At 24.3% G+C, this 14,229-nt stretch overlaps 2 protein-coding genes across 2 annotated transcripts in view; one reads left to right on the top strand and one right to left on the bottom strand.

Moving 5' to 3' along the window:
* The window catches only part of LOC129611833 (torso-like protein), a 42,610-nt gene extending 30,857 nt beyond the window's left edge, over positions 1-11,753 (top strand). Inside the window, exons 3-5 of the mRNA XM_055525217.1 lie at positions 9,814-10,092; positions 10,510-10,941; positions 10,995-11,753. Coding sequence (XP_055381192.1) covers positions 9,880-10,092; positions 10,510-10,941; positions 10,995-11,399 — 1,050 coding nt within the window. The 5' untranslated portion in view covers positions 9,814-9,879 and the 3' untranslated portion in view covers positions 11,400-11,753. The remainder of the gene's footprint in view (positions 1-9,813; positions 10,093-10,509; positions 10,942-10,994) is intronic.
* A 436-nt stretch (positions 11,754-12,189) lies between these two features.
* Positions 12,190-13,918, bottom strand: LOC129611901 (HSPB1-associated protein 1). Its single transcript, XM_055525320.1, has 5 exons — positions 13,349-13,918; positions 13,145-13,266; positions 12,953-13,077; positions 12,780-12,890; positions 12,190-12,692 (listed from the first exon to the last, which is right to left on the bottom strand). The coding sequence occupies exons 1-5, from the start codon at positions 13,819-13,821 to the stop codon at positions 12,300-12,302; spliced, it is 1,224 nt and encodes a 407-aa protein (XP_055381295.1). The 5' UTR covers positions 13,822-13,918; the 3' UTR covers positions 12,190-12,299.
* Between the last annotated feature and the right edge of the window lie 311 nt (positions 13,919-14,229).

Genomic DNA, 14,229 nt, shown 5'->3' with positions numbered 1-14,229 from the left:
CATATATATAAAAACACGTGATTGTACTAAATTTATATGCGCATATCATTTTTTTCTATAAACACAATAATTAAATACACGTTCAACATCTGAATGAATTAAAATACTTGCGCTCCAATTTCGCTTGATGCCAAAAAAAAACGAAAATATTTTCTTTTCTTTTATTGTTTTTTCTCTCATATTAAATACACAAAAAAAAAATATGTTTGCGTAAACGTTATTTTAAAACTACCAATTTTTAAACACAAGTTTAAAATTAATCCAATGGTGTGTAAAAAAGCACATTTTGCAGAAATTTATATAAACATGAACAAAAATTTCGTGATCTCAGTGTAGTTAGTCCACTGCATTAACGATTGAACCATAAATGACATTTCCGATTTTATTCTTTTTTCATTCTAGTGCTGCAAATGACGTTTCCGATTCACTCTCATAAATGCTTCACATAAATGTGTATAATTCAGTTTTTACAGAGTGGGTGACAGCTAGCCTTTCATAGTTATTTCATATGATAGTGGACCGACAATTAATTTGCTGCTTGTTATCCTTAAATTAATTGATAATTCATTTAACAAAATTGTAATTATAATAAATAACCATTTTCTGACCTTTGAAAAACTTAAAATGCAAAATTTTCAGTTTTTTGTCTTAAAAAATGACAGCTTTTTGGAAACAGACGAACTTAATATTGTAATTTTGTTTTTGGGTTTTTTTTTTCAAATTACTTGGAAATAAATCAAAACGATACATTTATAATTACGTACATATACAATATTAGGAAATTTTTAACTACTTTTTTTTTGGATTGTCGTCGTAGCTTATAATTTTGCTATTAATTTCAGTTGTTGATGAGTATTGCAATCACTTACATGGTATTTACATAAATAATTAATATTTGAGACAGAAAAAAGTTATTCAAGGCAAAACTAATTTCATCACGAAAAATGTAATTCCTTCTCTTCAAATTAATATACGTTACATGGGTTAAGAACTGCATTCCAATTTAAATTTATTTCAAAATAATAAAACGACAGTTTTATAAGTAAAACCCTGATTATAGCAATTACTTCAATTTATTTTAAAAGTACTCAAATTCAAAATGCATTCAATGCCTATTACATACTCGTACATACCTAATATTGTATATGTACGTAATTATAAACGTATCGTTTTGATTTATTTCCAAGTAATTTGAAAAAAAACCTAAAAACAAAACATATACTATAATTATAAAAATTATTAAAAAAAAATTCACGATTCTTACCTTGGAACAGTTCTTTTACTATTGTTAAATGTATTAGACTCCACTTAAATAACGATAAAGTAAAATTTTTCTGCTGTTCTGCATGCTCTCTAATTCTTAAATATTATTCTTTTAAAATTTTAAAAATTATTTTTTAATTCAAGAGCCAGTCGAAAAAATTTATTTATGTATGTTTTTTCGAAAAAATTTGATTCCATAATTTCCTTTTCAGTGAGGCAACCTTAAACCTATTTTAAACCGATTTTGATTGGGAAATCTAACCTTAGTACAAATATAATAACCTACATATACATGCAAACCTACATATATAATACGCTTATGACGGAAGCGTTTGTTGTATTTTCTTTACCACGCGACAATTAAAAATAGAAATTTTTTCCCAGGTGTTACCGAAAAATTAAACCAAAATTGTCCATTTAAAATATAAGTTTCCTGTTATTAATAATTTAAATAAAAAAAATTGCAATTCGAAGCAAATAAAAATTTATTTTATTTTTCGTGACAATTTAGTTTTTGTTATTTGTATTTTTTTGTTAAATAAACTTAAGATACGGCGTAACATTAAATAAAATTTATTTTCAGCAACTATCAATTTTCAAAAACAATTTATGAAAGGATTTTTAAGGAATTGCGATTTGAAATACAAGTATATGTAAATACTGTAAACAAACTATTTCTAGGTTATGATCATTTAATTTTTAATGACTTTAGCTAGAGTAACGTTTTAGACCAGGTAAACAAAACCAGTCGCCGATCACAATTTGAAATGTCATTCAATTCGCCTAGTTCAATCCGAACTATTCACTACAAAGATCATAACAAGGGTATTAGTTTCTCTTATTATGGAATACGTTACTTATTTTTACAACGACTGTACACTATGTTATCACAATGCGAGTTGTAATAAAAATAAGAGCATGTTCAAGTTTTCAACGTTTATACCTCGCTCAAAGTTAAAAAAACTTTTGATTCTCTTATTAATTTTTACAATTAATTTAAAATTTTGACATTTTTTTGTTAAATATTAAGATTGAATTTAAACATTAAATTTTACATGTTTGACTTCCTAACTTTAAAATTAAAAATTAAAATTAAAAACTTAATTCAAAACTTTAAAATTAAAATTAAAAACTTAATTCAACTAAATAAAAATTTTAAATCTGCGAAAAAGTAAAACGAATTTGAGAGTAAATTTGATATTTTAGTACAAAAACGATACAATAAAAACTGAGGTCAGTTGTCGTTGACATAAAATATGAAATTAAGAAATGAAATTTTTGTACATAATGGCAAAAATTAACACAAGATGGTCAGTAAATAAAATTTTTAATAAAAACTTGAATTTTAATATCATTTTTCTAAGAAAACTTTTTTTAGCTTTTTTAACCTTAACCTATAACAATTATGATGAATCGTTTCTTTTTTAAACTTTAATGATTGTAAGATAATGAGAGAAAATTGTAAGAACAAAATATTAAATTAAATTGAATTCGAACAAAGAAATTAATTTTACTTGAATATTCTGACTTATTTCTATTATGAATTAGACAAACTGGGGAAGCATTAGATTATCGAATTACCTGTTCTTATCTTTCTTCCCTTTTCTATTCAAAATAACAAGAAATGTTTTGATGGATCAGGTTCCTGTCAAAAACATTTGTATTTTGGTTTCTTTTAGAAGTAAATATGACAAATTTCTACACATTCTGGAACGTGGAAAGTATAATTATAATTTGACGAAAATGTTAAAGTTCCAAAATTTGAATCCAATTTTATTTTAGAATCCATCATTTATAAAATTCTAATACTTAATGTAAATTATGACTTGTTATACACATATGGATGCACATATGTATGTCAATTTTACTTTCCAAAAATAGTGCGCATCCGGTATCAAGTCAATTAACAAATCAAAATTTTATTAAATTTTTAACACTTTACTTAATTAATTCAAATTTAATTGTTATTTTTTTTATTTCATGTTGTGATTGTAATACGGACCGATCCAATAATAAATTCAATGTTAATTGTATATACATATATATAATGTGTACCTAAATTTAGAAAAAATAATTCAAATACAATTCAATTTCATTCCATCATAAAAGCAATGCGACGTCAATTAGCAATTTAGTGATGACCATATTAATAAAAATGCCGATTAATCGCATTTTATGTACATATGTATATATATAATTATAATTTGTAAGCTACCATGTATGATTAACTATACCATATCATTTGCAATATAATAAAATCAGAATTATCCCGTAAAAGAAACAAATTTCAAAAGAAACTTTAAATTGGCTTCCTAAAAATTTTTAAATTTTTTAAAATTTCAAAATGTAAATTAGAATTTTCTTGGGAATTAAATTAAAATTGTTACAAAAATTGTCAAAGAATTAGTATAGCAGAAGCTTTTAGCCTATACTAATACCATATATATATGTATGTATATCTATCAGACCAACAAACTGAAATTACTTTTCAAAGTATTGGGAACTAACATAATATATGTATGTATGTATAACAACAATCCTTTATGTTTTACATTCCGATGTATTAAAATTTACTCTCTGAGCTTGGTGTCGTGATTGATATGTATATTTGTATAACATTATGTTATACATATATTTTAAAACTGCGTTTAATTAGAATTTTTAGTTATATAAGAATAAAATTAGCTTATAGAAATATTTGCAAAAATTTACAGGATGTCAAAGTTTAATTGTATAGAAATATTTAAATTTTCAAAATTTTCATAAAATTGACTCTTGTAACCTCGGAAAAGATAAAATTTTTTTTATTTTTAATAAATGTATTTTATACAAAAACTACAACAAATTCAAATACAAGAAATATTTAAAAGTTCTGTATTTAGAGAAAAAAGTAGTATAACTTTAAGATTATACTACTTTTCTCTCTAATGAAATTGATATTTAAGAAAACGAAAATTAATAAATTTAAAAAAAAAAAACCTGAATATGAAACAGGTCCAGTATCAAAATCACAATTTGTTTATCAAAATCCAATTTTACCAATTAGAAAATATTTTGGCGTACAGATTTTCTGAATCTGCAAGAAAATCTTACTCGTCTACAGAAAAGAAAAATTTTTTTTCCTTAAACATGAAATGAAACCCAAGTACTAACACTTATTTAATCAACAAACAGTTATTCAAACAAAATCAATAATTAGTAAACATTTGGATTGTGGGTCCTTATATGTTTATTTTGCCATAATATTCAAAATATGGAATTATTAAAATTTGAAATTCCTAAATTCACATCTTAAAAGATTTTAAAATGTTGGACTTTAGACCTAGACTTTTGGACTTTTAACAAAAGAATTATTTATAATTCAGAACATTGTATGAACATATAACTTTGACAGTTCTAAAGCAGCTGCATAAACTTTATTTATTTGCTGCTTAAATTGCAAACGCAAACACAAACTGTAAAACTTTTTTAAAATTTTACCCTCGCACCACTTCGGTCATATACTCTCTTGTTCGCAAATATTTCTTAACGAAAAATAATATATAAGGCATTCAAATCATTAGATTCAAAAACAACTTTCAAATTTTGATTATGTAATAACATTAATATTTAATAAATTTATTAAAAACTTCTATTTCGTCATTATTTCCATTAAATGTCATTTGTATTTAAGAAAAATTCAATATATTATTCTTATCCTCTAATGCTTCCTAGTACTGTTAAGCCTGTCCTATTTATAACTTTTTCAATAAAGAAAAAAAAAACCTGATCTTTAAAATATTAAAAATCCAAATACAATTTTTATGTTAATTTTAATATTTAATTTTTACTCATTCTATATTTAAGAATACCAAATAGAATTTGAAATAAAAATATGAAATCATTTTAAAAGTCGCGTTTATTATTATTAATTAATTAATTTTTATTTTTTTTTTAACAATAGAAATGAACAAAAGTTTGTACAAGAAAAAAAAAGGAAATGTTAAAATAAAATAAAAAGTGAATTTCAGTTGATTGAAGCAACAAACAAAGCTAAAGAAGAAACGTGAAATTTTCTTAATTATTTGTTGTTCACCTTGACTCATTCTTTATATGTATATTTTAGCGTGTTTGATATGCAACGAGCGAGTATTGTTGTTGATAGTTGAAATTATAAAGTTGAGTATCCTAATAAATATACAAACACTCTTATAAATGTGTTATATAATGTGACTTATTCCATTTATGGAAGAAACATATACATATACTTATGCTTATGTGGTTACTTTTACGAATTTATTTCGCGTATGTGAATAAAACAAAATAAAATGAAGGAAAAAAAACGCCGGTTCGTTTAATCGCAACGCAACGTCTTCTATTAAAAGTAGTTTTTTTTGTTGTGTTTGTACCTTAACGTACAATTAGCATATATACCTTAAATGCACAATGGTACATAAATGCATGTATATCTAGATAAGTTACAGTAAACGAACGAAATTTAGTTTGCTACAACACTGTTCTACATAGGGTTGGAATTGGGTTTGGAGAAAATCTTTAAAACTTAAATATTATTTTCTGTATTATATTGTACCTAACCTATAGGTTAAGGTACAGTTTTCCTATAAGTTTAGGTACTAGATAATTTATCAAGCAAGAGTCAAAAACCAAAAATGAACCTTATATATATACATAATATCGAATTAATTAAACATAACTTTCGAATGACCTACATACGCTTAAACCTTGTAGAATCCTTTTGATATTTAAATATAAGTATATCAATGCAGTGCTTGATAATTTTGTAACTATTATTCTATTCAGGAACAATGAATAAGCATTTTCCTTCTTCCCTTCTTTATGCCACTCTTCGAATTAACCTTTCGAAACGACAGCATTGATTAACGCAATGTAGCAAAATAATGATCATTAATTACGAGTAACAAGCAAACAATGGTTTTTTTTTTCAAATTCGCTTGAAATTCCTTATGAAATAAAGAATTTGGACAGTTTTTTCCCTAATGTTAAAATAAAAAATTAAATAAATATAAAAAAAAAATATTTTTTAAGCCTTCTTTACCTTGTTAATAATTTTTTATTTATTTTTTATTTGTACTCAAGATGAAAGAATAAAAAAATATGGCAGAACAATAGTTATTAAAGAATACTGCAAAAAAATTAATTATGAAAAAAATCGCAAAACTGGTCTGTTCAATTCTTTTCTAGATTGTTATAAGCATTCATCATAATGTGGTTTGGACATTCGACATTGATGGGGTCAATAATGTTTTTTCTTTAATAAAAAAACAAGTGCTTTTTTAAAAAATTTTTTTAATTTATTTTAGAAGAACTACTTAAACTCTAACAAACTTGTGTGTAATAAGTTTTATATAAAAAGAATTTCTAAAAAAATGAAATCCAAAAAAAAATAAAATAATGCTGATGAACTAAGAAGTATACTAAATCAGGAAAAATTTTTTATTTAAATTTTTATAAAAAAGAAGCATTTCTCAAACAAAAAAAATCAAATTAAAACCATTACTTATATAGAAACCTTCAGGTTTCACTTTTTTTTTTTTTACGGTCTTTAACGTTTTTTTAAAGTCCGTAACCTTTCATATATGTATGTATTTATCTTACTTCAAACTCATATATTATAAGTTTTTTCTCTTTTCCTCTTTTATGCATTCTCCGCTGTGTGGATTTCAACAAATCATTTGAATGGCACTCTCTTTTGGGCTAAGCACTTTATTAATTGGAACTTCCATTTAATTGAAAATGGGATTACGCATCTTCTTCTTTACCTGTAGGTTTTAATCTAATATCTGCCTGGCTATCATATTTATTCGAACTCCGTAATGACGTTTATAGCATTCTGGTGTGTTATCAAATCACCCATAGTTATTGTTTGTTATTGTTCTGGGCCATAATATTACACATATTATCCATATGTCATCACATCTGTTGATATATAACTGCGCCTTATTGATATAAGATGTGTTGTCCAACCATTTTTTATATAGCCACACAGTAGTACGAATTTTAAACAAGCATTGAATATGCAAGTCTTAGTGTTCTGTGCAAAGTGGGGCTTTATAATTCAATATATATATATATATATATATATACTTAAGAAAATCTAAATTATGTCAAGTCAGCTTTGCAATTTTAACAAACAAAAGCAAATAAGACTATTTTATATTGAAAAACAGAAATCAAAGCACATATTGTGCGTATTCTGTGTGCAATTTCAATTAAAAATTCAAAAATATCAAACAAACACGCTACCAAACAAATAATTTTTTTATTACAATATGATTAATGTTAAAAAAAATTATAAATTTAAATAAATTTTAATAAGTAAATAACGACAAACAAAAAAACAAACCAAATTGATTTTAATAAAAATGCATAAATGCAATCGATTGCAAATTTTTTGATTTTCTTTTGCCATTTTCAATCGCAGAACAAAAAAATGACAAATACAAAATACCTTACTAAGCTAATCAATCGGGATTTATATTTTATTTTTTAAGCACAATAATTTTTATCGAGCGTATAAATATAACGATGATGACCTTCTCTTCACCATAAATTCAAATTTTAAAACCGTGAAGTATTCAACTTTTAAATTTTTGTTTTTTTTTTTTTTTTTTGTTATATTTTATGATATTAATAGCATATTTGGTAATTCAAAGAGAATTAAAAAAAAAAAATTCAAAGAGTATAAAAAAAGCAATTCTATTCAATATTGATTGATTTATTCAATTCAAATTTTGTTTCTAAACTTTGTTGATGAAAATTATTTAAACAAATTTATTATAAAATTTAGTATTAATGTTGCTAAACAAATTTGTTGAAATTATTATTTATTTCCGGTGTATAATGTAGCCAGAAATAAAAAATTGTCGTTCCGCATACAATACCAAATAACTCGTAATTTTTAAGACGTTCAGGAAACGCAAAATATCTTTTGATTACATTTAAATAAGATCTAAATCTAGGTGAAGATTTTTAATATTCCATTACTGTTTTACAAAGTTGGTAATAGTAATTTAAGTAGGTAATTTTTTGATGCTAAAATTTAATGGATCACAAATCTTTTTGTAGTCCGGTAATGCATTACCGCTCTACAAAATTATAAATTTATAAATAAGTGAGTATGGTATTTTGATTCTTGAAACCTATATAGATTTGTGTGTGCATATTAGACCTTATTAAAGTTTATATTTTTTAATTAATTAACACTTGGCATGCGGCGAACATATTTTTACGTTTTTTCTAGCCTATCGCTATACGTAAAAATACGTATTTTGATTTGCGAGTGTATATATTTACATAAGTGTAAAATAAAAAGGGTTTCGTTCACGAAAACGAAGTAGTTTTTGATATAATGCGATTTTTCTGACTGACTAAACTTCCGCGTTATTCACGAAAACACGCCCGCTACACGCGTAATTCGTCGCCGAATTATACCCGCATGCCAAGTATTAAGATAACTTTAAATTTTAAGGTTAAGGTGTTATAAGAAAATTTTCATAACGGTAAAATATAATTATAGCTTAAATCTTAAAGGGGCCCTGTACAATAACAGTTAAGAAACAAAGAAAAAAAAATTCCTAATTTATTTATAACAACCTTATTTTATTAATTTTTGATTCGAATTACAAAATTTACATGACTTTCGTCAGGTCACTTTAATGACCTAAAATAAAGATTTGCACTATTAATTTTCAAAACAAATGTGTAAGAGTACACGCATCTATTTAGTTTTCTCATTTTTTTATTCTCTATTTTCTCAATATGGTATTATTTAAAATAGTTTTAGTCGTTTTCGAATGCAAATTTGACACAAAACATAATTAAGGAAGTATGAAGAAAAATTGAAGTTAAAATTTCATTGTAACAAATAGTTTTTTTGTTTAGAATACATAATTAATATATTTTACATTTTTCAATGTTTCAAAGGTTATACAATAACTATGCATAGATTATGCAGCCCAATTTGATCTTAATACCAATTTTGATCTTAAAATTTCCATTAAATACAAAATATTAAGAAATTTATGACATAAATTAGTTTTCATTTATTAAAAATTGAAGTACATACTTTTAACAAAATTACTTTAGTTTTATTTTATATGGTAATTCAGTATAAGAGCAATTATTTTCTAAGGAAACATTCACTCAAAATGCTAACTAATCTAGAATCTACTTTGCTTTCAGCAATTGAATTTATTTTGTTGAATAAGTCAATTTTATATTAGACTTGAATTTTTGATCTTCTTCTAAATTTTTGTAAGAGAAAAATATCAATAACTAAAACGAAATAAAAATAATACCTTACAATTTTTTTCCCCCATTTTTTTATTTGTTTTCCATAGCTGATTATTATTGTTTAATTTGTAATTGTTACTTATATTTTCCTCAATTTTATTAAAAATTTATTATTTAATAATTTTTATAATCTTATTTTATGTTATATAAAATTGCATCCATGTAACTATGTGCATACATATATATGTTTATATGTTTTAATGCTTTTTTCAAAAATATTGTCAACTCTTATTTCAGATTATTTAACATTAACAACATAACATTGCGTGTACATAACAATAATTTGGTGGTGCCCGATGAGAAATGAAACAAAAACAAAATTTCATTTGGCTTTTAGCATTATTTATATTAGCATTGGATTTATGTTTTGGTGGCAGTCATGAATCACAATTACGTATCGGAAAATCAATTAATATATTTGTTCGTTATGGTTATCTTAGCATATCAATGAAAGTTATTTCAAATAATGATACTGAAAGGTGGTTATTTAAGGAGCCTACAAAAAATATTTACAAGGTTAGTGTTATTTTATACTTTACATTTAATTTTTTTTTATTATATATGGTTGACAAACACATAACACAATTATAAATTCATATTCCTCAAAATTTTTGATTTTTAATGAGTTTATTTTTTATATAATTAATGAAATCAAATTAATGGTTAAATTTAATTATTAAAGCTAGTGTTATAATATCGCTGTTATATAATGATATAAAGCAATATCACATAGAGTAATTTAAAATTTTTATAAAATAAAAATAATTACAAATTCATATATATATATATATATATATGGCTTTTTACAATAAATATTTAATTAAGAATAACGATTAATAATTTATATGAATAAGTATTGTGTTTTATTAATATTTAATTTTTTTAAATATTAAAAATTATTAATTTTTAATTAAATTTTTTTAATTATTTTAGGACATGAGCTCTTTAACTGAAACCAAAGAAGAGAACTCACCCGGTATATTCCATGGTGATTTTCATATGGAATTCTGTGACAATCGACGACAATTATATCAAGCATATTTTCGTGATTTTACAATAGAACGATTAGATAAGCCATGGGAAGCTTTTACTGGTGGTTGGCATTCAGAATTAGCTGCAAAAAAATTAGGAGTTAATACATCATTTATTCGTGGTGAATATTCATATGTTCTAGTCAGAGTTGTTAGATTTCGTGAAGTCGGTAAATTAAAACGATCAATACCATCTAATCAAAAACTTGAAAATGATGTATACGAAAGAATACAACAACTGAAGACTGGTAACAGTACTGATGCTATTAAATTTATGGAGTCATTTGGTACACACTACATTAGTTCATATACAACAGGAAATTCACTATATCAAGTTAGTATTATATTTATAATTTTAATACAATGTAAAATATCAAACTCTTTAAGGTGTTCGTTTATAATAAAATGAATTATCAAGTAATCAAAGATCGATTAAAATCAAAAGGAATTTCAGGTTTATCAAAATTAGATTTATATAATTTTTTTGCGCCATGGTATGCTGAACATTTAGGGCAAATAAGATCAGCAAGTGGGAACACAACAATTGAAAGATGGGCTAGAAGAAAACTTCAATATCAATATTATTTCTTTAGATATTCAACGCTCTTGAAATTGCATGGGAATGGAACTTTATTACGTTCATTAGATCATATATTGGATAATGAAGCTATTTTACAATTAGATTTAAAATCACTAAATGTTATATTTAGGGATAACGATAAACAAAAATGGTTTCAAGAAGTTTTAGATAATTATATGAAATTATGGGAAGTAAATATGGGACTAAATTGAAATAATTTTAAAATAATGCGAATACTTTTAATAAATTATAAAACTACTTTTATAATAAAATAAAACATTTATTATTTTTTTACTTATAAAAATAAATATTATATTGATGAATTGAAAATCTATACGTAATGCTATTCTAGATTAATATAGCCAGAGATTTTCCTATATTTTTAAATATGTCCTTTTAATAAATATTTTCAAAATGTTATAAATATTGTTACATTAAAAAATAATAATTCTCTTTAATTTTAAGTAGAATATTTTATCTGTGATAGTTTATAGTGTAGATAATTTTAAAACTTTAATAAGTATAATATCAAAATGTATAAGTTTATTTTGAAAGTAATATTAAGAACTATTTATTAAGACAATAAAAAAAAGCCAAATATTATTTAAAATTTAATAAACAAATTTAAGAAACTCTTATGTTAACTATCTTAGTTCTATAATAATATTACTACGTACATTTTTAAATCAATTTAGATAAAAAAATATGATATATTTGATATTCTATATTAAGTAATTTGAATAAAACGTAAAAAAAACGAATGAATAAAATAGAATTATTGTAGAAATTCAATTATCGTGATTTTATTTCTGCACTAGAATTAATGTTATATAACATTTATAGATCAATATTCTATTAATTTGGAAATTTGTTATATGCAATATAGTTGTGGAAAATATAGAAGCAGGGAAATAATAGAATTTTTTACATGTACATGAAAACATGAGCCCATATAAAAGTTTGTTAATATTTAATAATGATTTATATTATGCACATTGATAATTATCATAGAATAGTACAAGAACGTATACGCAATTAAAAAATTACATACATACATATATGAAAACTAATTCCACTTTCAAAAAAGATTATATTAACTAATTTTTGAACATTTACTTGTTATCTTTTTTATAATTTTCTAATAATAATTTTCTAATGTTACTTATCATATTTGGATGACAAATGGAATTAATTAATATTTCTTTTAACTTTGCTTCTGAGCTTTTATCAATTTTTTCTTCCAAAGTTTTATCGTATCTTAAAGAATTGTTTCGCATTAACTCTAAAAATTCGTGATTTAGAACAGTTTTTACATAGTAGTGATCACACTTTAAATTTTTTATTATGTTTTCTGTTTCAGCTTCTGTTAAGTACATATAAGGATATCGCAATGTTTTGGGTTTCTTTATACTAGCAATTTCATTCTCTTCATTGTTGTGTAAATTTTCGTCACATAATTTTTCCAATATTTGTAAGATTTCTGCATCTTCAAGGAAACTTATTAACTGAAAAATTTTGAAACTGTTATTAACTAAGTACACCCAATTATTTTCCATTTTTTATTTATTAATCTTTAATGGAACTTAACCGACCTGATTGGGATTTAAAAAATTCCTAATATTGGTTTCATCTTCAGCCACCAAGAACTTTTCAATTATGTATTTTACTAGGCACTCATCCAGTTGAGATTCGATATCAGATTCCTAAAAATGTAAATGATGCTAATAAAAAAAACTTATTGCGATTTAAGGCACAAATATTTAACTAAAGGAATCCAATGATTGAAACTTAATGATGTCTCTAAACTTTCAACATAATGCCACCAGTTTTTAGGAACTATAAGTATATCACCAGGCTCCAAAACACATCTATGGCATTTATCTTTGATTTCTATTAGAAACTTAAATTGAGTTATTTTAAAAAGCTTCATAAACTTATTTAGCTGTGATAAAATTACCTTTAAATTGACGTAAGTCATTTGGACTATAAAAATTTGTAGAACAATAAACACTAGACTCTTCGTATGGAATACGTATGGGATCAAATACAGAAGTTGGTGGAAATAGTAACCACGATTTTCTATGAAACAATTATAGTTAAATTAGTTTAGACGTTCTTTAAACTTTTTAAAATATTTTTAACTTTACTGAAATTAATTTACCTTCCAAACACTTGTACAACCACATTACAACCATATGTATCATAATGGCATGATGTATTACAATCTTTTGTATTTAACCAAAACGTGGTATCATTATCATCAATCTCAGGGAATCCAAAGCAGGTAAATTTAATATCGTCACGTAAAATATCTGGTAATTCTTCTATGTTTCTATAACTCAGACAAGCCCAATTTTCTGAAAGAAAATCTGAATTTTCTTCTAGAAACTCTGAAATATGCAATTCCTTTTCATCCCTAAATCTCTCCCATTGAGGAAAATGTGTATGCTTCCTTCTGCCAACTTCAAAATTTATTTTACAATGTTTCTTGTTCATGTGATTCTCCAATAATGAACACCAATCCTGTAAGGACAGGTCAAAACATTTCCAAGGAATCTTCAAATTCTTCAAAACAATGGGCGACTGAACATTTAATACCAATTCACGAATGTCGGTAGGGCTAAGTGACACCATTTTTTTATAAAATCAAAGTCTAAAAACCTTTTTTTCGAATCGGACGACTTGAGATTTGGAATTTAAATTGTTTATTTATTCCAAAACTTATACTCACGATTCAGTTGTCAAATTGAACAATTGAAATAACGGCTGACAGTAACACTAATCGTCAGTCGCAATTACAAAAACGCGGCTGAGGTTTTATGTCTTGTGAGGGCTGTACAAAATTATATCTATCTTGATTTTGACGATCGTACTAAAATATTAGCACCTCTATGGATTTAAAAAATGGCATTTTCGTTGTTTGATTTATCGTGTTTTCATTTTTGATAGCTGTTAATTGTTATTTTAAAGTTTATTTTAATGATAGGTAACGTTTATCGTAATCGCATCGTCTAAAAGATGTTTTTTTTTTGATTAAAATTT

This window comes from Condylostylus longicornis, unplaced genomic scaffold, assembly GCF_029603195.1.
Source record: "Condylostylus longicornis isolate FDR11 unplaced genomic scaffold, ASM2960319v2 ptg000055l, whole genome shotgun sequence".
NCBI classification, from domain to species: Eukaryota; Metazoa; Arthropoda; class Insecta; order Diptera; family Dolichopodidae; genus Condylostylus; species Condylostylus longicornis.
The sequence above is the reverse complement of the archived record's forward strand: the minus strand, read 5'-3'. Positions and strand labels throughout refer to the sequence as shown.